Consider the following 26,720-nt stretch of genomic DNA (forward strand, 5'->3'; position numbering starts at 1 on the left):
TAGCGATGAAACAACAGTAGTTGTCTGGCTGGCTCTGATCATGATTCTTCTTGCCTCCTTCCTAGGGGAGGAGTCAGATGGCACAGCAAATGGTAGTTAAAGGAGAATACCGTGCATTCTAAATTTTCAATGTAAGCTTTTTCTTTGCTTAAGTCTACCCTGGCTGGCCTCATTTTTCAAAAGGAGACAGGCTTGTGCATGAAGTTCAGATCTATTAGGCTAATCTGTTTCTTAAGACACTGATATAAATCTTTCTGCTACTGAACCCTGTTTTGAAAACCCTGTTTGCTGGTGCAGTGTCACTGGTAAACACGATTATTAGAGATCATTTCTTGTCCCATTGCAGTTTGGCAATAAAAAGGTATGTTTATGAAGTTGATAAGTCTGATTTACGAGTAGAGGGGGTAATTCTGACTTCTGGGTGGGCCTGGAAAGCAAGATTAATAGGTCTTTAAAACAGAATAGCTTGGAGTTACTGATATCATTATCTGCTGAAGGTTGCTATAGCAATGAGTGGTTTGATTGCACAGTGCAGTTGGTGGTACAGTGGGTGAGTGTAAAAGGATCTGAGTAATTTAGCAGAAACTCTCCTGGAGCAATTTAATTAAACCCCAGTAGAATGAGTGCCAAGTTCTTTGAAAGCGCTAAGATGCAGTTCTGTACAGACCTAGATTAATTAATGGTACATTATTATCCTGGATTTACACTGTCACAAATACCTTAATTATTTTAGGATAAAGGTTTTACAACTTTGCAACTTATCTTTTAAATGATGGAATACAAATTTTACAAAGACTTGTCTATTTTAATATAGTTTTTTAAAAAATTAAACAAAATTACATTAGACTACAAGGAAAAAAGTGTAGGCTGGCTATGAAAAAACCTAGTTTTCTGAGGAGCTGGGGTGTGAACAGTCTACCAGGGTGAACACATTCTTTTTTTGAATGCTGAACTACCAGATGACATAGCCTTCTTCATTAGCAATCTTGAATAAAATGTGCACTGTTCTTCTGAATCACTAGTGTTGGTATAGAATTCTTTAGAAGTGTAGAATCATCATAATTTAAGAGCATATGGTCTGAAATGGCTTTAAAGGAAGTCTGTCAAGGACAAAATAAAAACGTGTGTGACTCTTGATATCTGTGCAGACATGTCTGTTGAAATGTTGGTTCTTGTTACCCTCCCCTTCATTTTTAATGCATTGGTGATATCTTTCCCATTTGCCTAATTTTTAGGGTTTGTGTATACATGTCTCAAAAACAAACAAACAAACAAACAAACAAACCCAACTATGTTACTGTAATGTGGTAAACAACATAGTGGGTGCTTCACAACAGCTTTCTGCATCTGTCCAGTGGGATGAAACGCTTTGGACATAGGCCCTTACACAGCAGGCTTTTGAAGTGTGAAGTTGGCCCTGTTGACACACATATTGCTGTCCATGTTGCCTTGTTGATGTTACTCTGCTGCCACCTAGAGGCTTGTATGGAGTGTGCATTTAAAGGTAGGCAGGATGCCTGGCAAACAAAAGCTGCCTGGGCTGTGTGTCAACTGCTGCTTTGTCCCTACTGAAGTCAGATGGCATGACCACAAAACATTGAGGCTCTTGCTTTTTCATTTTTCCTCGTAGAGCTGATGTGTACTATGCATTAAAGAACAGTACACTGTTGTGGAGTGTTAATATCTTACAACTTGATTGACAAAAAGCAAATTCAAAGTTTTTGTGATGTAGATGGTTAAAAACCCCTCATGCCAGTGAGAAAGTTGTCTGCTCTGCTTCATCCTTGCTTCGAGGTGTAAACGAATCCCTTATATTTTCTAAGCTAGAGGTGTCGAACTCAATCAGAGAAGGGGCCAAAATCTAAAATCCAGTCTAAATCGCGGGCCGAATGGTTTACTGAACAGTCATAAACTGTCATTGTGATGGAAACGCAGCGGAGTGCAGTGATGACAGCGCGGTGCGGGCCACATTGCAAGGCCTGGCGGGACGGATTTGGCCTGCGGGACTTGTGTTTGACACATGTGTTCTAAGCATGGAAGAGAACTCACAACATGTTGCCAGGCAGTGAGAAGAGCTCGAAAAAGCCCACTTGGAGGTCTGAGGCCCGCGGTGACTGACATGAATAAGCGTGGTAGAGCCTACTTAATGGGCCTGCTGGGAAAAGCAGTGGCGTTTTTCCAGAATGAGCTCCAAGCAGGGCCATGGGGGCAGGGGAGCTGAGGGGCCCACAATGTTGTATATTAATACAAATTCAGAGCAAAGATTCTTAGCCATCTGCCCTTTTATTTCCCCTGGGCCCAAACCGGCTGTCGGTGATTATTGAGCAACAGTGGCCCTTGTTTACTGGCAACTGAGTTTGGGGAGAGAACCAATCAGTCAAGGCACAGAGAAAAATACCCCCTAAGTGAACGTTCCCGAGCACCCTAGAACATCCTGACCACCGATATTTCCAGGAAAGCCTTTATTCAGAGCGGGGACACCGGCATGCCCGAGGCTTGTCAGTGCCGAGCCTGCCGCCTTCCGAGGCTGAGCCTAAGGGCTGTGCTGGCGGTCTCCACGTCCCCCGTGCCCCAGGGAAGGCCAGACCGCATCTAGAATGGACGGTGCTCTTTTGAAACATGAAATCTCTGGTCTTTGAGGAAGTAGATGTACGGGACTTCCTCAGGTGGGTACAAGTCTTGGCGTTAGAATCTGTGCTATTTTGAAGAGCCTTCCGTTAATGAGCAGTCTTCCTCCTGGATCAAGGGCATTGATTTCCTTAATGACCTTCAGGATTTCCTGTGAGAGCTCCTGGGCTTGTTTACATCTTGGGCCACACAAATAATCCCAGTAAGGTTATGAGATCCTCTGCTCTGCGGACAGTTGATTTTTAAGAAGCTTAATCTAAAAACCTGGTTTCATGCAGACAGTTCCTGGGCAGTTCATTTATATTTTTTATATAGTTTCTCCTTCCTTCCTTCTTTCCTTCCTTTTCTTTTTTTTCTTTCTTTCTTTCTTTCTTTCTTTCTTTCTTTCTTTCTTTCTTTCTTTCTTTCTTTCTTTCTTCCTTCCTTCCTTCCTTCCTTCCTTCCTTCCTTCCTTCCTTCCTTCCTTTCTTTCCTTTCTTTCTTTCTTTCTTTCTTTCTTTCTTTTTTTTAAAAAAGAAAACTAAAGGCTTTCCTCAGCAGATACTGATGAGAATTATTCCTTTTGCAGAAGTTAAGAATTTGGTGTCCAGTAGATCATCACCTGAACAGGAGGATGGAAAGGTAATGACTCCCTGCCCCTCCCCCCTTTTTTTCTCGGTGCTGCTCCCCAAAGTTGAATTAGAAGTGAAGATCTATTGGTAGTAATTTGTTTACAACCCCCAAGAAAAAAATCCAACATACAATAAACACTCAAGGCTGTGCCCCATGCTACATTCAGAATAACTTGAAATTCAGTTTTCTTTATCGAATTTTCCATCTCTACTGTTTATGACCATACCTCGCTATGTTTCTAGTAGAATATGCAAGATGACATAATACCTTTTCCCAAAACATACTTGTACTTCAGGACCGATAACCAGCTGTGTGCCGGTAGTGCGTCTGCTAGAGTAATCCTGGGAGAGATTCTTGGAGCAAAAAGAACTATGGAGGGCTTGCAGGCAGGTTTCAGCTTGGGACAGGTCTGTCTCGTATTTTTAGCTCTTAAACACTATCAGTTAAGGACAAGACTAGTTTTCTGTTTGGTGTACATGCAACGTGTCTTCACTGGTGTTCTCTAAGGTTGTTTTTCTAGTTTACAAAGACTAAGAAACATTAATATGGCATTAAAAACACACACCTTATTTTATCTCTTCCAGGGCATGAAAAGCCAGGTGGTTCAACTGAATGAGCGTGAAGACCAGGACAGTCCAGATTCGGGTAGGTTCCAAAATATTGCTTCCCCTTGCACTCACAGTCCCAGGTGTATAGAGACAAGAAGGAACTATATTTTAAAAAGAGTGTCTTCCTTCCTGGGAACCTTGTCTGTTTCTTGAAACCCACTCAGATACATTTTCTTTGCAGCATTAGTGGTGCAGTGACCTCAGAGGTTGAGTCTCCATTTATAATGTGAAAGCAAAACAATCAAAACAAAGCAGTGAAGGCTTTTCCTGAGCTGTTTTGTTCTGAGTCAGCTGGGGCTGGGGACTTGTCCTCTGTTACCTTGTTAGGCACAGCCCTAAAGTGACGTGTCTCCCCTCGTGGAGAGTGTCTCGTGGAATTGGGACTGAAAACTTCCTTCCTCCTGGCCCTGGAATCCCCACGCTGACCACTATTTCATTTTGATACCTAGTGTGGTCCCTTGGAGCTGAGCTCATAGGGTCTTACCCCTGGCCTCTTCAAAGGCCCTGGGAGGCCCCTGGGCCAGGTGAAAGTCGTTCTTCCTGTGGGCCTGGAAAGTCTCATCTGCTCACATGCCCACTAGTTCATAATGCCCTGAGGGCTCCTCCGCAAAGCTCTTCCCTAGACATTTTCTAATTTTTCAGGACTAATCCAGGCCCAGCGTCCGCTTTTGAGTTACAGCCTGATGAACCTGCTGGGACATATGTAGGCTTGGCAGAGGCCTCGGCTGGCCACCTGGATGGTCTTTGAAGGCCTCTGTGCGAAGTGGAAAGCACTAGCTTTCCTAGGTGGCGTCCTCAGGCTCAGCACAGCTGAGGCAGTTCACATACCTGGAAAGCACAAGGGCCAGGCAGTTTAGGAGTTGCAGGGATGAGGCGGTGGTGGTGGTGGTGCAATGCTCAGGCTGATGTGAAATCGGGAAAACCAAGACGATGCCCAGGGTGGTCCTGCAGAGCCTAGTGGTCAGGGTGCTCCCTGGAGGCCAATGGGGCGTTATGGGCAGCTACTCGACAAAGCAGTTACAACAGTTGGGAAATCATGAAGAATGAAGCCGGGCAAGGAGGAAGCACCCTCAGGGGTGGTTGGCTGTGCTGCTGGTAGCTTGGCCACGAGCCAGCAGTGGTGTGCTGGATCTCCTTGCCTGTGTAGCTCCTGAAATTGGAACAGACACTTAGACCATCCCCAGCAACCCACACACCTTTAATATTTCTGCTATACAAGGTAAGAGGAATAATTGACTTCTCAAAGGGGGAAGTTGAGAGATGAAAGCCAGCATGTCCGTTGGGATGGCTGCTGTGGCCACTAACCCCGGGAGCGTGGCTCTCGCTCATGCATACAGGACGTCACATCCACCCAGCCAGTGCATCACACTCCCAGGAATGTTAGCTCCAGAGGATGTTTACCAAAGCAAATTGCTGGTGGGGAGGAGTGTTGGCTGGTGAAAGTATGAAATACCAGGGTTATTTTAATTTTAGGTTTTGAAGACTCACTTTGTTCTCAAACGGGCATACTTGCTGGGCAAAGAAGACACGTGTTCAGGACATTGTGGTAGCCTGACCTAATCCGGGTGTTTTGTTAGTAACATCATTGTGTCCGAGGAGGATTGTGGGAAGGATTGGAGAGAGAACCATGTGTGACAGTAGCCTGGTGATGTATGAAAGGGTTGTGAATGATTGTTCCTCGTGCTTACATTTGCTTTTTGTTAACTTAAACTTTTTTTGGATTAAAGAAAGTTGCCTGACTTTATGCAAAGAAAATGATAATAGATTTTTAAAGAACCTTCCGACTCAGAGAAGTGGGGGCAGCCAGCAGTGAGCAATAGTCAGATGCCAAGCTGGCGTCTGCAGCTGAAAACTGCTTTTCCTCAAGGCCATTGTCAGCCTGTTTTGCTGTTTCATACGAGCATGTGTTCTGCTCAGTCTCTAGGGAAGGGCTGATACATGTGGGGCCGAGGTATGTCTTTGCCGGCTTGTACGATTGAAAATGATGTGAGTTTAGTGTGATCTCATAGACTACATCAGCGCTGCTGTGATAGAACTCTGTGACGATGGACATGTTCTGAGTCTGCACTCTTCAGCACGGCCGCCAACAGCCACATCTGTTTCTAGAATGTGTGATGAGTAACTAGTGTGACTGAGGAATTGACTTTTAAACTTTAATTTATGGCTCTGGGGGTTGACTTTGTATTGCTGTTAACTCATCAGAGCATCAGGAATCATATTGGCCATTAGTGTCCACTGAGCATGTTGATCGGAGGGTTAACATCTGGAGTAGATAGCAGTTAGCAAACTCTTCTGAGCTGGTGCCCTCAGCCACCTCATTGAGAAGTGATGGTAGGATTCCATTTATGGTGAGTCAGCAGTGATGGCCCGCTCCCTGTGGATGCTATACGGGCCAGGTGTTTTGCTCAAAAAAGAGAGCGGGAACCTGATTCCATTGCAGTGGAGAGTGGGACGTCCAGTGGTTCTTTCACATTCTTGGCAGGTGGAATGGGAGGAGAGGGCAGAGCATTTGGGGGAAATGGAAAAAGAGAAGTAGGTGAAATGGATTGATACAGAAATTAAGAAGGAAGGAGGAAGGGTCCAGTTAGTCCCTGATAGAAGTGTAGAAGTATGGGGGGCTCAAAATGATTAAACACTAGAGGCTCAATAGTGGGCAGCAGCAAATGTTGTGCCCAGGAGAAAGGAAGTGAACATCTGGCAGGAACAGGTAGACTGCCTGTGGGAACACAGTAAGATGGCCGAGCTTTGGCTGCCCTATTGGATTCCCAAATGCAAACAGATGCATTAGCTGTAAACAGCTTGATTAGCTGCTCTTTGCAAACTCTACTTTTAAAGGGTTGAATCTGAAAAATTAAAACCATGGTTAGAATTCAGATGTCCACGTGCTGAGGACTGTGGAACAAGAGCGCGGGTATCTCAGGTGAATTGCAGAAGCTCCTGGTACACTGACACCCCTGCTCTCTCAGCAAGTGATATTCCAGAGTGTGAGTAGGTTGTGTGTGACAGCCAGATTTGGTGACACGCATATCGAAGCTGATTTTCTTGCAATAATTTATCAGCCATGGCTGCATTGGACTAAAGATTATTTGAAACTTACTTGGCTAAGATTGTATATTGTATGACTGTTGGATGGGGGAAAAAGAAAGGATTCGGGGAAACTGACTTACTCAAACAAGAACTATGTGAGCATGTTGTAACTCTCCTGGTGGGGGGATGATGGAAGGCAGTTAGGGAGAGACTAGGGGAGGTGGCGTTGTTGGGCATCATCTGTTTTGCTTGGGCTGTCCCGTACCTTGAGGCTCTAGGCATGAAGCAGTGCCGTGTCTGCTGTTCCAGGTTTGGCTGGCACACAGTGGGCTTGGCATAAATGCCAGAGAAGATTTTAAATATAACATCTTGCTAAATAGCTTTTGCTGAAAAATTATTGTTTTTTAAAATCATAGTAGAAAAATCAGAAATTTTAGAATGAGTAGAAAAAAAGAAAAACATCCCTATAATGTTCCCACTCCCAAGGAGCTACTCTTAAATGTTGGTATATTTCCTACCAGTATTTTTTCCTAGGCATCTATTGTTGATATAGTTATGATCAAACAGTAGAACTTTGTGTCCTGCTTTATTTATTAAACAGCATATACCATAAGTATGCTCCATTTCAGAAAATAGCTTAAACTGATCCTGGGCAGGTATTTTGTAGAATGTCTCTCAATTGGTATTTTTCTGATATTTTTTCATCATTAAACTGAGGTCTGGGAGGAAGTTCACAGAGGTAAAGCACCATTTTCATTACGTCATATCAGTGGTCTATACTGTCAACATTACTTATCACTGTGAATGATGATCTTGATCATCTGGCACAGGTAGGGTTTGTCAGGTTTCTCCATGGTAAAATTACTCTTTCCCACCACTCTCTCCATACTGAACGCTTTGGAAGGAAGTGATGACGTGCAACTCATATTTCACGAGTAGGAAGTTATCTCTATACTTCCTTGTGGATTAAATATCTACTTAGAATTGTTCTGTATGGAAGATTTGCATTCCCCCCACTTATTCATTTATTCAGTTACTATGTCAGTATGGATTCATGGATATTTACTTTATACTTTGGGTAATAATCTCACCCTAGTACTTTTTCAGAGTGTTCTAGAGTTTGGCCATGGGAACTCTTTCAGTTGGCCTCTGTATCTTATCTACAGATCCCTGTCATTGTGGTCTTTTTGCTTAGGGTGATGGAAGTATTCTCTATGATACTGTGATGGTGGATATACCGCACTGCATTTTTCAAAACCCATAGAACATATGGACACAGAGTAAACTCCAATGTGTGCAAATAAAAAAAAATTCAGGCCGAAACTGGATTGGCTCAGTGGTAGAGCGTTGGTCTGCGGACTGAAAGGTCCCGGGTTCGATTCCGGTCAAGGGCATGTACGTTGGCTGCAGGCACAGGATGTGCAGGAGGCGGATGGTCGATGCTTCTCTCTCATCGACGTTTCTGGCTCTTTGTCTCTCTCCCTTCCTCTCTGTAAAAAATCAATAAAATATATTTAAAAAAAAATTAAGAACACAGACAATGAGGTGATGAGGGTTGGGTGTGTGTGGGGGCACAGGAATGGGCTAGAAGAGGTTAATGGGGTGGGGGAGGACCTATGTAATGCTTTCAACAATAAAGATTTTTAAAAAAGTTAAGAAGTTGGAGGACCCTCTGTTGGAAGTGACAAATGAATCTAACTACTAAACATGTGTGCAATACTTTACAGTAGGGAGTGGGAATGCAGATTTGGAAACCAGTAGAGTCTGTAAGACTGAAGGCAAAAGAAACTACATAAGGACTGTCTTCTAAGATGATAAAGTTGTTTCCCACAGGGTAACAGGTTAATGATTTGGATACCACTATAAATGTGTCCTGGAAATGATCGATCAAGTGAGGGGAGTATGGATAGTAGGTGCCAGGTTTCTCACTCTTGGAGCGGGAGTTTACAGATAAGCGGGGGGTGGAGGCCAGGATGATTCATGTGCTAATAAATTAGAGTTGTAGACATCAGTATGTACTTGCGATTAGTTAATATGAATATTCATGATTGTATAGAGAAATATTTGTAGATATGTGTATGTGCATAGATTAGGACCCGCACGCACATATATTTCCTTGCCCTGTTCGATGCGGGGACCTAGAAGCAGCAACCTTCCACCCAGTAACATATACAAGATGAGCCACCCGGTACATTTTATGTGAATTTTAGCTTTAGTACTGTGGCACTGATAGTTTAGAGTTCATGTCAAAACTAATTATTTACATTCTTTGCTTATTTTATACCTCATAGTTATTTACATGTGAATACTATACATCTGAAAATCTATGGAAGAGAAAGTTGAACAGTGAATGTTAAAACTAATAAAAATTACGGTGTGAATAAGTGTGTGGCATGTAAGAAGCATTTTTGGTGTGTGAGAAAATTGGAATTGGAACATTATCAGAATGAACCGAAAATGTAATTATAGATGTTGCTCTCCCTAAGTGTCTTGGCTCTTCCTACTGTAAGGAATTGTTTTCTCCTTAGAATATAATAAGATACATTTTTACCCCTTCAATCCTTTCTCTGTCTAGGCTCATAGCTCGTGTCCTTGCTTCTCCCACTGCCAGGGCCCCTTGCATCCATTATCCACAGCTGCCTCTCTGAGATAAATGCTAAATTCCTCATAGTTTATTGTTCAGGAAAACTTAGCCAACTTGTCCAAATTACTTCCTTTCAGGTTATGCCCAGGCACTTCAGTGTTTAAAAAAATGGTGTTCACCATAGGTCTTTCACCTTAGGAGAATCCTCTAAGTAGAACTGATATCTGTAGCAATACAAAATGCTGGTGGAAGCTTTGACAGTATAATTCTTTAATATGTTGCTTCAGGAAGAAAGTCTATTCTTTTCCTGCCCTGAAGTGTTTTAGGTATTTCTTTCTTATACTACACGTGGATATATCATAATACAAGTAATGTCCTTTGGTTGGATTTTTAAATCTTAGTCATTTTTCTCTGTAGAAAATAGAGTGATATAAAGAGGCATAGCAGAACCTCTGAAGCAGGATGCAGGTTTTTTGGTTGAAATAAATCAAAGTAATAAAGGTAGATGAGAAATTTTTAAAAATCTTATTTTTAAAAGGAAGATGAATGAGGGTTCCATTTTTCCACAACCTCTCCAACTTTTCTTATTGATAATAGTCATTCTAACATGTATTTAATTATAGTTGTGATTTGCATTTTCCTAATAGCTAGTGAAATTGAACATCTTTTCATATGTCTAGTGGCTGTTTGCATTTCATCTTGGGGTAAGTGTCTGTTCAGGTCCTCTGCCCATTTTTTTTTTTTTTTTTTTTTTTTAATTTGGATTGTTTGTCAGACAGAAAAAGTGAAGAACCATATGATTTCACTCATATGTGGGGTATAAAACTGAAAGCAACCAATGAACAAACACAAAAAAACAGCCCAAAACTCATAGACTTAAACAACAGTATGGTGGTTACCAGAGAGAAGGAGGGTAGGTATTAATGAAGGGTAAAAGTGGTATATGATAAAGGAAGATGATTTGACTTTGGGTGGTTGGCATACAATGTAGTGTACAGATCATGTGGTATAGAAATGTACACTTGAAACCTAAATAATCTTATTAACCAATGTCACCCCAATAAGATTAAAAAATTGAACTCATACTAAAACAAAAATAAGATGATATTATAAATGGTAGAATCCTAGAATTCTAATTTATGGCAACAGTGATTGTACTGTGCTTCCATTTCACATACAATATATGTGAATTCAATTTTATGGGCTGGTTAAAAATATAAAACAGGATGGGGAGGTGGGGAGAAAAATAATAATTTAAATCTTAGGTGGCTCCACCCATGATTGCACTCCGTGAGTATAAGGTCCCCGAGAGAGTGTGACTCTGGGGATGTGACTGTGCTGTTCCCACCGTGCATCTCATACGTGAGCACCTCTTACCACATGGAGATGAGCTATGCCTTTCAAGACCCTCATGTTCTATATAACATGGCTACTCAATGCAAGCCAACCATTTCCCCCGGCGCCAACCCAAAGTAATGCTGTCCTCCAATGAAAACTGCTGGGGTTGAACTTAGATGATCTGGTGTCCTTCTAAGAGATTCTGGAGAAAGATTTTGACCATCTCTGATCTTCACCTACTGCTAGAACCGGAGGCTACATGTAATTGTCACGGTATTGGCTGAAATTATCCAGAATAGGTTTGTCCTGGAGTTAGGGGTCTTGCCTCCTCTTGTCTGTACCTTTTATGACTTTTTCAAGAATGGTGTCAAACAGTGTTAAACACTGGTCCCTGGTGGTCAAACGAGGGAGCAGAAAAATAATAAATGCTCTGCTTTCTGCCTTGTATGATTTTCTGGAATGTCTTTGCACATTGCCATGTCTTAGTTTTGAAAATCAAACTATTACTTCTGAGGTTGTGTTTATAATGTAGAAGAAAACAATAATGAAAGGGCAACTTCATTATTTTTCTTAAATCTTTATTGTTGAAAGTATTATATATGTCCCCTTTTTTGCTCCCATTGGCCCCTTATTGCCTGCCACTGCCCCCCACCCCAGGCCTCCAGCATGAAAGGGAAACTTTAGACTTAATATTTATGCTAAAAGTTATTGAAAACTTACTTATGTTAAGTTCTTTATTATTATCTCATTTGGTCCTCACAAATCTTCGAAGTGTAGAGGTCATGGTCTTGTTTTGAATGAAACAACTGAGGATCAGAAAGTACGAGTGACTTGATTGGGGCCATTAAGCAAGTCAGTGACAGAGCCAGTGAGCCCAGATGGTTGTGGCTCCAAGAAAGCATGGTTTTTCTCTTTGGCTTGTGGTTCCTTAACAATATAAGTTATGACACAGTTCTTGCCCTCCAGGCACGCGAGGCCCCATGGAAGGCTGAGAAAACTTACAAATGCTATAATTCAAATCAAAATATAAATTCCCCTCTAAGGGGATTTACTTTTATCAAGGTTGAAAGGTAGGTGACCTGTTCTCTGAGGAGGAGAATCGAGGGAAGTTTCCCTTCGATGCTGAAACTTCAAGGCAGCAGCCATCTGCCCTGGATGATTGTAACCGTATGGAGGTCGTTTTCTAAGTAAAGGATTTTCGAATCGAAGGAGGCACAGTAAGGCTGATGAAATCATTCGTACTTGCATCGTAATGGTTGTATGCTCTCTGGTGAGAAGTGGCCTTGGGGATATATCACTGAATTCTGCCAACTGCAATTGCAATCAGCCAGAGAAAACAAAGAAATTAACTGATTGAATATGAATGAGATGTAAATAACATCTTGAAATAATTTAAATATTGGCACAATGGAAAAAAAATAGTCTGTTACTATAGAAAATGGGGATAAATGACCTACAGTCAGGGAAAGTTTTGGGGTGAGCAAGAAAAATAAGAAGGACTGTATGAACACCATATTTTTACATGTTAACTGAACTGTATATGGCTGGTTAGTGGAAATCATTTCACTCTTTAAAATATATTGATTAAAAAAATAAAAAGAAACCTATAGAACAAAAAAATAAAAGATATTAATAAGTAATAAAGCAAATGAGATTAGAACATTTCTTGTTGGGCTTCTCACATGTATTGGTTCAGTGTTTTTTTGAATTTTTATTGTCAAAATAACTTTCATATCAATAAACCCTCGGGGTTTTGGGAAAAATTATATTAATACTAGAAGCCCTGCCTATGAATCTGTGTGCCAGTAGCTCGCTGCTGTGCTCCAGTAGCTCTCCGCCTTGCTCCAGTAGCTCTCCGCCCACTGCCCCGCCCTCCTGTAGCTCTCCCTCCCCCATAGCTTGCTGCACTGCCTCCTTCTGTAGCTCTCCACCACCTCCTTAAAGCTCGTTGCCCCACCCTCTCGCTGATCCGTGATCCAGTTGTTACACTTCACCGCGTAATGACCATTTGCCTATTATATAATATCTTTATTATATAGGATGGATCTATCTACCTAGAATCTCAACTAATAGAAATGTGTTTTACAGAGTTCTTTCACATCACTCTTTGTCTGCATTGTCCTGAAGTTCTTATCTAGTTAGCACTGATGATCAAGCTCGGAGCAGCCTGCTCCAGTAATTTGCTGACCTGAGATTTATCCTAGTAAGGTGGTTCTAAAACTTCATCTCGCATGAGAATGAAAGACAATACTATCTCCTGGTCCAGCACTTTCATTTCAGTTTGGTGATTGTACTGGTTGGTGGAGATTCCCTTTCTTTGGTCTGTGGATATCTCCCAGGCAGCGCAAGGGTCCATGGACCCTAGGTACACCCCAAGCATTGCCGGGAGCCCTAGAGAAAACTGGGTTTTCACCACCCTTAAGTACTGTCTTTTTTAAAATAGAGATACTGTTGTAATGAGTAAAATATAAACATACTTAAACACTTTACAAGAGTTCATGTAGCTTTTTATGTCAATGTACATGTTTACAATAAAGAGGATATAAAAATACTACAGCTGTTATATAAAGATTCCACACCCACAAGTTAAGACTAATAAGTGCAAATCATTCATTTATTCAGCACATGCCTACAATGTTTCTGGCACTGTTCTGAGCCCTAAAACAGAATGCATGGAAAGCACCCATCCACAAGATTTTTATCTGTTTTCTTATTAAAGATATATATGGACTAAAACTCTTACCTAATGTAAGGGTTGAGAGGATTTTACACTTACAGTTGCACCTAGTTGATGAATAAGAATACACAGTTATTCAAATAAAAAGACACAAAATAGAAATGTACTAGTGTTTATTTTCACTTAGTTATAATGCTTACAATTATCTTCTAGTTGTATTTTGTCCAAGTTATATGTTATAACAGAACATGGTAGTGATTTATGTAATTCTGATTTGAATTTGAAATTAAATGGCTTTTCTCCTTTCTCCACTTCTCTCCATGGAAATCATTTCATTCTTTAAAATAGATTGTTAAAAATAAAAATAAAAAGAAACCTATAGAACAAATATAAAAAATAAAATAAAAGATATTGATAAGTAATAAAGCAAATGAGATTAGAAAATTTCTTGTTCGGCTTCTCACATGTATTGGTTCAGTGTTTTTTGAATTTTTATTGTCAGAATAATTTTCATATCCCCTCACCCAACACCTCCCAACAGATAGGATTAGCTGTCACAGAGCAGGTTATGCATCTATTTCCTTACACAGCACTGCCTGATAGTGCCAACCATTTGGGAGATAATTGACGTGAAGAGATGGATGTTAATTAAGACACATATTGTCATGTTCCAAACCTGCAGGATGGAACAGGTCCTCATATTGTTTGGGTGTCCAATGACCTCGCAAAACAAAACATAATACTTCTTGCTCTCACTGCTCCTTAAAGAAATGCGTAAGAGAGACTCCCCTATGAAACCTGGGGGACATTTTCCCACCACAGGTCTTGGTTGCTATGCCTGAGCTTTTTGGGGCACGTGCATCCATGTGCTTCTAGGGAGTGGAAGTAGATTTGAGCAGTGCTACGCTTTATGGGGAGGCGGTAATGAGCTTCCACTGAATGCTAATTAGGGGAGAGTTGTTCAGGGAGACCGCCTAAGAACTGCTGGTTTGTGGTAAATTAGTCACTAGCTCTATTGAGGCCCACTGCAGTGTTAGATCAGAGCCATGATGGCGCCCGAATCCTTAGCATCCACAGCCAAACTTGGTGACAATTTGAGAAAACAGCTCCATTGTTCTCCATAGTAGTAGGTGACTTTGCCTGAATGTAATGAGGGGAGTTTCATTCTGTATAAAATGGTAAAGCTCTCAACCACTTCAGGATTAAAAAGGTGGGGAGACTGGATGTTAAATGAATTATCAAAGCTGTTTTGGCTCTTAGACCTGAAAAGCTGCCAAACCAGCCAGCAGTATGAAAGGATAGATTGCTCTGGAAAAATCCTTGCCCCGAGTGTGGTGGCCTTCGTTTGCGTGTGCAAGGCGCTTTCTGGCTGTCCACACACATAAATCTCAGCCTTTATCTAACACGGCACAGGGTGGCTTTTCTGAGAAACGATACCCTAGCTCCAGATCTAAACAATCGCCTGCGTTTGGAAGCTTTGCTTGAATCACAAGCAGCTCTTTCAACCCCAGTTACCTTTCTTCTTCATTTCCATTTCCAGCCACCAGAAGCGGGGAGTTAATGATTCATTGGCTCCCAATGACCTTTTGAATAACTGGACTGTGATGTGCCAGTGCGACTCAGCTCCATCTCCCTCTCTCCCCCTTTCTTTCTTCCCTAGTTTGGCTTTAATATTTACAGCCTCCTTCTCGGTCTACATGCCTGAACGCCCGAAGGAAGCAAAACATTTATTGCCTCTCCCTCCCCGTGTTCGCCAGCTTTTCGCTCAGCCCCGTTCCTTCCTTTTACATCACATGGGAGACTCGCCTCCTAGCTGGGACGGCCCGGGTTCTTCCTGAGTCTCTACTCAATCTGTTGGATCTGTCGGTCTCACCGACATAAAACGATGGATTCTGACTCAGACTCACCTTTTAACTACTCGTGGCCTGCCTTTCCCAAAATGAAGATCCGACGGAGGGCGTCCAGACAAGGTAGATCACGGGCTTCTTTATTTTCCCCCAGAGCCAAGCCAGGCATCTTCGTATTCTTTTTCTTCTTCTTTGTTCCTTTGCCAAGCTGTTTTCTGATGAAGTACGTGCTTATACATGTCGTTATAAAACTCACTAGGTAAATACTTTACATATAGGCTCCCAAGAGAACCCTACTCCTTCCTGTGCTCCTTTCACTATGCGTCTACCTTTCTACCTTTGTGCATGTGTAACTCTCCTTTTAAAAAGAAAAGTGAAGCGAGTTTAGTTCAAGGTGAATGCTTTGGGTTCACTTAATCAGAGTTACCTTGACAATAGAGTCCTGTTGATTTAAACGTGCCTGGCTGTTGTCGGGTATGAAGAGAGCGACACAGGCACTCAACACCCAGTTTGTGCTTCGTATGTGTTTTGGTTTTCAAGTGTGTATTCACTGTTTTTTTTTCTTAATATCTTGAACTTTAAAAATTGTTCTTTCTTTTTTATACTATTTCATTGATTTTATAGATCCTCTAAGGAAGGGACTTTGTGAAGGTAATTTCAACAAGAAAGCCTGCATATCTCCAGGGGATACAGTCATATAGTAAAAAGTTTAACAACAATTAGCAAGTATGCAAAATCATTTACTGCCAAAGGAATGAGAGCCATTTATCTGCAGCGTGATTAATAATGGAGTGGGTTTATACCACCTATTTTCCCTCACCTGCACCCACTCTTGTGGTGTAGGCCTTAGAAGCCAAGGGGCAAGTTAGTGTTTGGTAGCGAAGGTGCCCAGAAAATCTGCTGATGGTCCTCGCTGGGCTCAGCAGGTGGAGATTGAGGCTTTCTGAGATTTACCAGAACAAGAAAGGGAGTCAGTTGGCCCTTTCCGTCTCCTGTCTGGTGCAGGGGCTTGTTTGGTTGTTGTTAATTTAAGGAGAAAGGAACATTTTCATGAGCTTACAAGCAGAAGAGGTGCCTCTGAAAGTGAGACTTCTTTATTCTCCAGAGCAGAATGCCCTCCTGCACTGCCCCATACTTTGCCCCGAGAAAAATGGAGGCTGGCAGTTATTAACACACCTGGTTCTCTTCAAGGATCTTGTTTCCTTCTGCTGAAACAGACGGGTGTGTGTGTTTGTTTGCTCTTTGGCTGGGATCAAGGCCAGCCACAGGAATAAGATGGCTTGAACATCTGGGGGAGGAGGGTAGAAAGCCTCAGCCTGAACAAACCTCCCGTGCTGCCCGGCTGCCATCCTTGAAACCCTGTTATGAGGAACTTAAAGAACCTCTATTGTGTTCTATTTTCCTTTTATTCTGTTTTAAAATGTAATATCTTCTTTGTAGGGATAAAGGACTATGATGTATGCAACTTGCTGTTAAATGGTTGTTTTTTTTGGGGGGGGGGGATACCGATGAGAGAGCATGAGTGTGTGCATGTAAAAGCAAGTTTGAATACAAGTAGAAAATTGGGTGAATTGTTAACAATAGGTAACTCTGGGCAAAGATGATATATTGGTGATCTCTTTGAATTCTTTCAGTCTTTCTGCAAGCTTGGAATTATTTCTAAATTAGGAAACCTTAAAAAACATTTCAATTACTTCTGAGGAGGAAGCTATATGAAGTCGCTAATACTTTAGAGTGAATATGATTAGTTTGGGTTCATTGAGAACATCTTGAGGGCAGGTACCAGTTCTGTAAGACTGCTATCTCTTTTTGCTAATTCCAGCCCAGTTAAGTTTGGGGAAATAATCTGCTTAATATATTTTTGTATTTTTATTTCCTGCTGGCCAACTGGATGCTTATGGTTTTGGGGGCCTGGGTAGCCTAAAAACCAAGAGAGACATGAGGTTAATAATTAGGATGCCAGTGGAGAACCTGGAGAGTCCAATGGAGTTGGAGGGAATGCATTAATCACGCTCTCCTTTGAAATCCAAAGTTGGAGCCCAGCCACTTGAGCTACAACAGAAAGTCATAACATAGCTATGTGTAAATTAAACTCGATTCAAGTGAAAGCAGGTACCCAGAATATGAGAATGATGAACTGTTTGCTGCTAATAAACAAAAGACAAGTGCAAATAGGTTGGTAGCAGAGAGTTGGGGATCGCCAGACAGTGTCCTATGCTTCCTTTCTTCATTCAGTGGTCATGACCTAGTTGTGAAGATGGGTTTGGTCATCCCATAATGTTAGCTGGACAGGGTCCCAGAACCATAGGTCACAGAGATGACCTGGTCCAGCCACCACAATTTACAGACAAAGGTGATAGGGCCCAAATAAGTGAAGTGACAGGGAAATGTTCACATGTTCCACAGGCTTCTCCAGAGTGCTGGCTACCGGCATAGAGGGGGGGCAACATGGGAACTGGACAGATACCGTCCTTATTTACAGGGGTCTTAGCTGTGGGAATGGGTCCCTCATCTCCCATGATCCAGACATGCCACCTACATATGGCAGAAAAACACCACGAAAGCTGATTTTTCCCTTCAGTGCAATGATTGGTTTGTAAAGAGCTATCATATCTTGTCTCTTAGAGGATGATCCACTTATTTTAGCTTTTAAAACTAATGAGAGTTTAGTTCTGTCTCTTTCTTTTCCCCCCCTTCTGATCATCACCATCATTCTCAGAATGTAGGTTCTAGTCACCTGGGAAATCACGAAGGAGGTTTTGTGGGCTTGAAATATCTACCTTATTAACAAATTTCTCTCCTGCTCAGTAACAAATATTCTCTTTCATTTTATACTATGCTTTCTCTTCTTGATCCTTCTTGTTATATTATCTTTCTTTTAATAACCTTTCTGTTCTTACTAACACTGTTCTTTGATAGACACATATACGTACACAAAACTGGCTTATTTAGAAAAATGAAAATGTAGAGGATTTGGTAATAAAAGGAAAATTAGATTAGCAGAAACCCATCAATACTTATATATCAACTGAAAAGCATCTAGTACTTACTTATTCTTATGCCTTCAGGAGGAAAAAAAAAGGGGGGAGGAGGATATACCTCAGAAGCAGTGCTTTTGGTCATGACCAGTGATGTAAACAGAAGGTGGAAGCAGTTAAGCCAGCTGTCTCCACTACAGTCCTGGGGTCCTCACCAGTTGCCCTTCGTCATTTCACGGGCAGCCCTGGGACAGGCTGTGCTGGGAATCTGGTAGTTAATGACTGGAGTGGGCCAGAAGCCACCACTGTTCTGCTTCAAGGATTCCAGGAATGCCTGGATTTTTGTTTTGTTGGAGATTTTGTTCTCAGTCAGAGATTCAACCAAGAAATGTAATGTGTTACGCGAATATTTAAAAATATCAGGATTAGACCTCACCTAAGTTTCCCATAATTATCATTCAGTTTTTAAAATGCGTTCTTTCATATACGTAAATCATCAGAACCTGGGGAATGTTGAACTTTGTGCCTCTCATCTCCTTGTATAGCTTCTCTCATTGTCTCCTACTCCAGCTCATATCATATGCCTCTTAATGACACACAGTGTGATAGAGTGCTTTTTAAAAAAAGTTTTGTTGGTGCAGCACCAGTCTATGGTTGCCAAAGGAAGGATTGCCTATAGAAAGCTTTACCACCTTGAAGAGCTTAGACAGTGCCAAATTTTTTTGTAGTCATAGCAAAATAACTAATATTTATGTGGTACTTTGTTCATCATAAGTAAGCACTGTTTATTAAGCTGTGGTAGTTACTTTACATATGTGATATATGATTCCCAAAATAACTCTATAAGATCGATATATCTCTGCTTTACAGGTGAGGAAACAGGCTTAGGGAGTTTTAAAGTTATACCTAAGGCCATACCAGGTAGAATATGGAAGAAAACGAATGAATGAGTGACATATGTATAAGTAGTTATTCACATGTTATCTTGTAAGAGCCTTGTATGTTAGATGTGGGTGGTCATTTTCATTTATTATTGGGGGGCTCTAAGGCTCAGAGTCGAGAAATGAGTTGCTCAAGATCAGAGCTAATAAATGGTAGAGCCAGGCCTACAACCAGGACTTTGAATTCAGAAGTTTTATTCTTCCTTTACGTTTCACCACTTCTTAGTAGAGGTAAAGAGGGGAGGGGTAGACTTCAATAGGTAGCTACCACCTTATATTCCACAGGTGCCACTGTGTCTCACCATCTTAGTCTCACCATCTTAGTTTTCCTTCTCTTGTGAATCGTTGTCTGGGATTAGAGTTGGAAGTGGAAACTCTGGAGGTGAAAAATGGGAGTGCTGTTTCTACATCTCTATACACCGAAGCACATACGTATCAAGCACTGACACAGTCATTGGTTGGGGTGGGAAAAGATGGACAGCACTGGATGGCTGGCTGAAGACAAGTTGAGGAAAGGATGGGGTGGGAGTGCTTCCAGTTTGTCCTGAAAAGTTCACAGCTTTGTCTCAGACAAAGAGAGAGAGTTAGAGGATTGATGTGAATTGATGGGAGAGAAGATGATAATCATGGGGTCACTGTTTTGGCCTATTTCATGAGCTCATTGAGTGTTTGAAGGGCAGGTACGTAGTCTGAAAAATAATCCCCGACATAGTGGGTATTAAAGGTATGATGGCATTTCAAAAGGTTTAATGATGATTTTTAAAGGTGAGTTACTTTTATCTCATGAATTTATTTGTTTTCTTCTCTTTCCTGCCCTCTCTTCTTTCCTTTCATGAAGTTTCATTGAATACACTCATGTGCTTCCACGTATTTATGTGTATTCAATTCAGAAATCCCCCAAAGGATACCTGAGTGCCATAGGAGGAATAAGTCACTACACAAATCCTTATTAAGGAAGAGAAACATTTCACAAAGGTGACCTAACCTGCTAAGATTGCATCGTGCACAATGAAGATAGTGTCCAACCTCACATACAGAGGTTTCAATTTCACTCTCTGCCTGGCGGCCTACCTTTGTCGGCAGAAGGAAGGAGGCCCATTATGAGCCCTTTGCCAAACCACATAGCTATGTATTCTTCATGGCTCACTTTAGTTAAACAAACACTTTGCCAAATATTTGAAACTGTTTTTCCCCCCTTTATTTCGGGCTAGTTCAAATTCTTAGGCAAGGTATATTTCTACATGAATCCCTGTAAGTGGAAGAAAGGGAGGCACTATTCCTATTTAGTACCTCATGTTTGGGAGATTCCCCCCTACCACGCCGGTTTTGGGGAAGGATCAATGGCTGTGTGTTCAGATAGAGCTAGGCAGGAAGTCCCATAGGTCAGGACAGATTACTGTTGAAGTTCAGGGTGAAGAGACCAGTTCAACCTGAGGGCATCATGAAAGGAATGTCATTTCAATAGCTTGTGGTGACCAGGGAGGTAGTCCCTACAAGCAGAAAGGGGGATGATGCATAGAGTATATCAAAGCCATAGAATATAGCCTGGGCTTGTGTACTGTGGATCCCTGGTGGTACAGAAACATCAAATGGTGCCAAATGTTGCATTGGTCTAGTCTAGACGGTTAGTTTTGTCTGGCTAGCATCCTCCTTCTCTTCACTGCACAGCACTCTCGTTCTTTAGTGAGCAGTCCTTCACTGCGCTGGCCATGGGTCCACATGCTGCTGTCACTTTCTCATGTGACTTTGCTTTCCTGGAGGCAGTGGGCTCAGCATCCCACCCTGGTGAGCCAGTCACAGCACCTGTGCTGCCTGGCCACAGCTCTTGGTCCAGAGTGAGCACATGACTCAAACTTGGCAGTCAGAGCCCTTTCTTGGGATTCTTCCAACTGGAGTTTGGAGAGAGATACCTTCCTTCTCGGGTGGCAGGGGGAGGTTGGAGTTGAAGCCATTAGCTGGGAGAAACCAATGTATAGTAGGAGGAAATACTGCATCGTGGAAAGAGATAACTTCATGAAATACAGTCAGTGCTGCTAGATGCCAGGCCCTTGTTCTAGTCTCGGGGGCTTTCTTGCTGCCCAGGTGCCTCCTTCTCAAGGTTTGGATGTTAAGTTCCTTCGTTTTGTGGACTGCGCTCATGCCTCCAGTGAACCTTTCTCTTCCCATTTCATTTTTGTTTTAGCATGTTCAGATGACTATTTCTTCCAGCTAGAAATCTCCAATTTGTCCTTTAAGACATATGTATAAGGAGTTATTCACATGGTTTGAGAGTCCATGGTCTGGAAGTCTTCCCTGAATTTCCTCAGAGTTCATTTTTGTATCCTTTGTGCCATGCTGGCTTGTACTTAATTTTGTAATAGCCCCCTCATTACTGTATTGTAGCTATTATTTAGTGTCTCTCACTCTAAGACATGAACTCCTTGAAGATGGAGACTGGCTGGCCCATTTTTACACCTCCAGTGCCTGGATCATAAGAAGCAGGCAGTAAATATCGAAAGTGTATTATGACACAGAGTACTCACACTACACTCAGATATTGCTTATTTTGTCTTTGTTTCTTTATTTTGTCTATAATGGATCTCATTTTTCTTATGAAATCCTACCTTTTAGGCAGCAGGAAGGGAAAAGGGTATATTTTAGTCTAAGAAAATTTGGTCCTATGCAATAATGAAAATAGTCATTATTTTCTGTATTTTTTTTTTCTTCCTCCATTCCTTGCTACTCTGGTATTGAATGTGACTTCCTGGAAGTGGAGGGCGAGGGGCAGTTGGTGGGAGAAGGAGACAACATGTCTTTGGATGCTCTCTGGGTCCTCCTGGTCTCTGCTGCAGATCTGCTGGCCTGAGCTGTTCCCTCAGCCAATAAATTACTGGGTCTTTTGGCACCTGTGACCAAGGTCCTGCAGCTGTATCCTCTCCTTGGTATTGGTCAGAACCCGGTGATTTTTCTTCACTACAGAAATCTTAGAATCACTGCCTCTGGCCATTGGCTCAGGTGCTTCCCTCTAAACGTCTTCTCAAGGATCCTTCCTAGGCACCATGGTGTGTCTTGTGCAGGCTGAGTACCTGACTCAGCCACTTCTTGCTCCTCTCAGAGGCCTGAGGGATCTTAGGGACTCATTCTCACCACATAAGCAGCTAGGAGCAGCCTAGGAAAGCTGGCCCTGGCTGGCCTTGCTGCCTGACCTTGCTCTGCTACCAAGTGTGCTTCGTGGTGGTTGACCTCATGCTAGTGTGGGGCAGCTGCAAGGCGTTCTCCTTTGGAGGAGCCCCAAATGGAAGCAAGGAAAGCCCACCCACCCTCAGAGTAGCCCCTGGCCATCTCTTACTGTTCCCCACAGGCAAGGGAACCGTCTGTCTTATTCCTTCGATCTCATTATCCCACCAGTGGAAAAGTCTGGTTATGAATGGTAATGAGTCTCTTATTCAGCTCTCATTCATACTAGCCTACTTTGAGGTGCCCAGAGTTGCTCAGGAGAGTGGAACAAGACTTAGGGATCAAGTAGTTTCCAACTAGGAGAAACCCAGAACAATTCGGAGGAATGCCCGCATTCCTTGGCTTTCATTATTCGAATGAAATAGTGAAATTAGTCATTCATTCATTCATTCATTCATTCAAAATGTTCTTGTTGAGGAAGGACACAAAAAATAAGTGACAGTTATTTGAAAGTTGCTAAGAGAATAGATCTTAAAAATTCTTCACATGGGAAAAAAATGTAATTATGTATAGTGATGTTAGCTAGACTTATCGTGATCATTTTGCAATATATATAAATATTAAATCATTATGTTGTACAGTATATCTGCAACTAATATACAAGTGAGAGAACTTACATTTCAATGGAGAGTTCTTTATTTTGCTAGCATGATTTCTTATCTGTAGTAGAATTCAGTTCTGTTTAGAATATTAAGGGGAATTAAAAACATACACATTTCTAGAGAAAGGTACTGGAGAATTGGAGGGCTTTTGACTTTTCAAGTGGATAAAATCATGTTTATGTGCCTAAGTCTTTTCATAAGAGTATGCAGAATTTGTAGGATTTCTTGTAATGATGACATGTAGTTCATTTTTTTTTTTTTTTGTCTGGTGTCACCTGAAGTGGTCTTGTTAAAGTCCTGCCACTTTATTTGGGGTCCTTCACTTCTGTCATGGTGTTTGTTTAATGGGTTAGTTTTCTTACCCTCAATTTCCTCATTTTACCTTTCTGTAGATTAATTTGCTTTTGGCCTTAGAGAACTGCATCCAGAAGGAAAGGAACTGCTGATTAAGTGTAATCACACCAAAGTCTACACACCACACATGACTGAACATCTTGATAGTTTGAGGGGAAGCAAGGGCAGGCAAAGGCTGTTATTTACTTATTTAAGATTCTTCTCCCCCAAACATAAACATATGTCCTCTTGAAGACTACTTTGTGCTACTATAATTAGGAAGGAGAATTTGGAAGGATTTGGGAGAAAACCATTGTTCTTTGAGGAATGTATTTTCTTCCTCCCTCCCTTTCTTCCCACTGCCCACCTCTTTTTCTTCTCCATGCATTATAAGGGGAGAGGCCTGTTTTCTTTTTAAATAATTTTGATGACTAGACCTTTGGAAACAGCAGGATAGGACTTCCTTTCGGATCTGATTTTAGAGTACCATGTGGTAGCTTGCTATGTAGAATGGGTCTGAACTGCTGTTCCAAGCGGGAGGGCGGGAGGAAGCTGTCATCCCAGCAGCTGCGGGTCCCTTCACTCTGTCCTCCACTGTGACTGCTGTTACCAGGAGGCCAGCTCAACTTCATCCCAGAGCTCACTCTTCCTTTTACAGAACCCCAGGAGGGTGAGGCAAGGTCTGAGGCTGCATTGCACATTGGACTGATGTTAGAGACTTACCTAGTGTGGTAGACAAAGGTTCCCTGGGCTCTCCCAGATTCATGGCAGTGAGGACTGAAATCTTCAGAGGAACATCAGCTTCTATGTGACCCACAGGAAATTCCTGGGCTGAGGATTGTTTTGGAATTTGGAAGGATCCGCTCTGTAACCTCAACTCTAACTCAGAAGAGGGAGGCCTAGAGATTTTCCAGGCCATGACCAATATCAGGAAAATCCCAAGAGAACCTTCCAGAAGAATAGGCAAGGGATAAATGGCAGTTTATTCCTGAAAATGTTTCCTCTCACCTGTGAGGGTGGGTTTTTTCTTTCTTCTGGGGCACATTCAGATCATTGGTAAAGAGGACAATCTGTGAACTGCAGAATGTGGCAGTTTCCTTTGACTCGGGGGGATTGGAGAGGGTATGCTGTTGCGAGAGGGGTGTCTGTCAGTGCTGTTGGCATTCTGGTTCTATCACTTAATGGCGTGGGCAGGCTAGTCACTCTGCTTGTACCTCAGCTTTCCTGTCTACAAAATGAACGTGATAATACACGATGTGGTTATGAGGAGTAGGGTTGGCAAATGGGTAAAAATAATACTATATACTCTCAGATAAAACATTTCCAGCGAATACATTTACATATATCTTATCTGATATGGTGGATTTACCGATAACCTATTTTGCATGAAAATGCTGCAGCTGTTCTTTTACATAGGAGACACATTTTAAACACATGACTTGCTTTTCCCCCTCTTATTTCACATGTAAAAATGTTTATTGTTGGAAATCCAGAAATCACAGAGAGTGAAGAGTTAAAAGTAAAAACCACCTGCAATCCATCATCTAGAGATAGCAGTTAACATCTTGTTTTAACTTTCCAGGCCTTTCTCTTGATTTTTTTTGTGTATTGTGTGGTTAAATAAAATGAAATCACACATTTACCATTCTATGAATTTTTCTCAGCAAGATTCACACAGTCATATTCAGGCAGGAAGTCTCCGGTTGTGGTTAACAGGCCCAAGAAGTGAACAAACACACTTAGGCACAAGTCAAACTGTAACACATTAATGAAACTTCCCAATGGGAAAATACCAGACATTGCTCACATACCATTTTCTTTGGCTTAAAATAGGATACTTAAGTAACTCCAATTATTAAATAAAATACTTTGAACTACCTAGCAGAGTGTGACCTTGTGAAGTTACTGAAATAGCACCACAGTTCCACAAAATGGAAATAGTAAATAGTATAGCTACACAGGGTTGTTTCAGAGATCAAATGAGTTCGTGTATGTAAATCAGGCAGAATCTGGTTCATAGTGAGTGCTGGATTCATCTGAGCTGCAAGAGTAGTATTACCATTACCAGGTGTACCAAGAGTAGTATTACCATTACCAGTAGCATGGAGCAGGTGTTCAATAGATGCTTACTCTTGGAGTACTTAATATTTTGTTTTTATCCTCTCATTTTAATTCACACCCCCCCTCCACCCCCCCCCCCCACCCCCGCTTCCTTCAAGGTCATCTTCCCAGTATCTTTACAAACCTACCTGATCATCCTATTATTCCTTTAGTAAAAGAGTAGTCTAACTGACATTTTAAAGAGATTAAAGAGTTCATTCTTGGGCTGCTACCAGAAGGCATTGCGAGGGGCCCCATAGGAAGCACTAGCATCCGTGGTGTTCTGCACAACGGCAGAATGTGTTCCAAGCTTGGACTCCAACTTAGAAGTTACTTGTCCTACCAGGAGGGGCAAAGTAGAAGATGCAGGATAAAACATAGAGGTGACAGGCAGGCAGGAAGAACTCTGATGAAGAAGACAGCCTGATGGCTGTTTAGGGACTTCTGAGGGGAAGTCCTGGGGAATAGTTCATAATGACTGTGCTTTGAGGAGATTTTAAAGAGTCATAGATGGAGGCTGAGGGACCTGGCAGTCAGTAGATACTCAGTACATGTTGATAAAGAGAATGAATGGATGAAAGAAATAAGAAATTGACACTCCTATCACATCTTGGGGTAAAACAAGAATCACTGGGAAGTCCACAAGACCACCCCCAGAATGTGAGGAAATTTTACCAGACCAGAGGTCATTGTACCTGGCACAAGGAGATTCTTTTCTCAATGAGAAAGAATTCACTCCTTCAGAAAATATATGTTGGTATCTACTACGTGACATGGCTCTAGGCATTAGGAATACAGTGAACGAAGCGTTCTAAGCCACTGTTCTCATGGAGCTTACATTCTGATGGAAGGGAACAAATAATATACGGTAGATACAATGTACAAGGTGATGATATATGTAATAAGGGAAAATAAAGCAGGGCTAGGGGGTGCTATTACATATATAGTATATATATATTATATTACATATATAATGGTCAGGCAGAGACTCTTTGATAAGATGACACTTGAGTAGAGAGCTAAAGTAGGTGAAGAAGGAAGACATTTGGATATAAAGGAGAAGAGCAATCTTGGTAGTGAGAACAGCAAAGACAATTGGCCTGAGACATAGAACAGCAAGGCCAGAGTGGTTAGAGTAATCGGCAGCTTCAGAGAGGTTGGATGAGGGTGTGTTTAGTGTGATATTGTAATTTATAAAGAGAAATACATATTTTGTCTTTGTTCCCATT

General features: G+C 41.8%; 1 protein-coding gene across 8 annotated transcripts in view; it reads left to right on the top strand.

The window, feature by feature from the left end:
- ARHGEF28 (Rho guanine nucleotide exchange factor 28) overlaps positions 1–26,720 on the top strand; it is a 238,305-nt gene that overhangs the window by 114,831 nt on the left and 96,754 nt on the right. For 7 of the 8 annotated variants that reach the window (XM_036410844.2, XM_036410855.2, XM_036410845.2 and 4 more), the window contains exons 8-9: positions 3,197–3,249; positions 3,825–3,885. In XM_036410844.2, coding sequence (XP_036266737.1) covers positions 3,197–3,249; positions 3,825–3,885 — 114 coding nt within the window. Of the gene's footprint in view, positions 1–3,196; positions 3,250–3,824; positions 3,886–15,100; positions 15,445–26,720 lie in introns of those variants that run through there. The other variant, XM_036410858.2, reaches the window with a different exon arrangement.

This window comes from Pipistrellus kuhlii, unplaced genomic scaffold (assembly GCF_014108245.1).
Source record: "Pipistrellus kuhlii isolate mPipKuh1 unplaced genomic scaffold, mPipKuh1.p scaffold_m20_p_4, whole genome shotgun sequence".
Lineage (NCBI taxonomy): Eukaryota > Metazoa > Chordata > Mammalia > Chiroptera > Vespertilionidae > Pipistrellus > Pipistrellus kuhlii.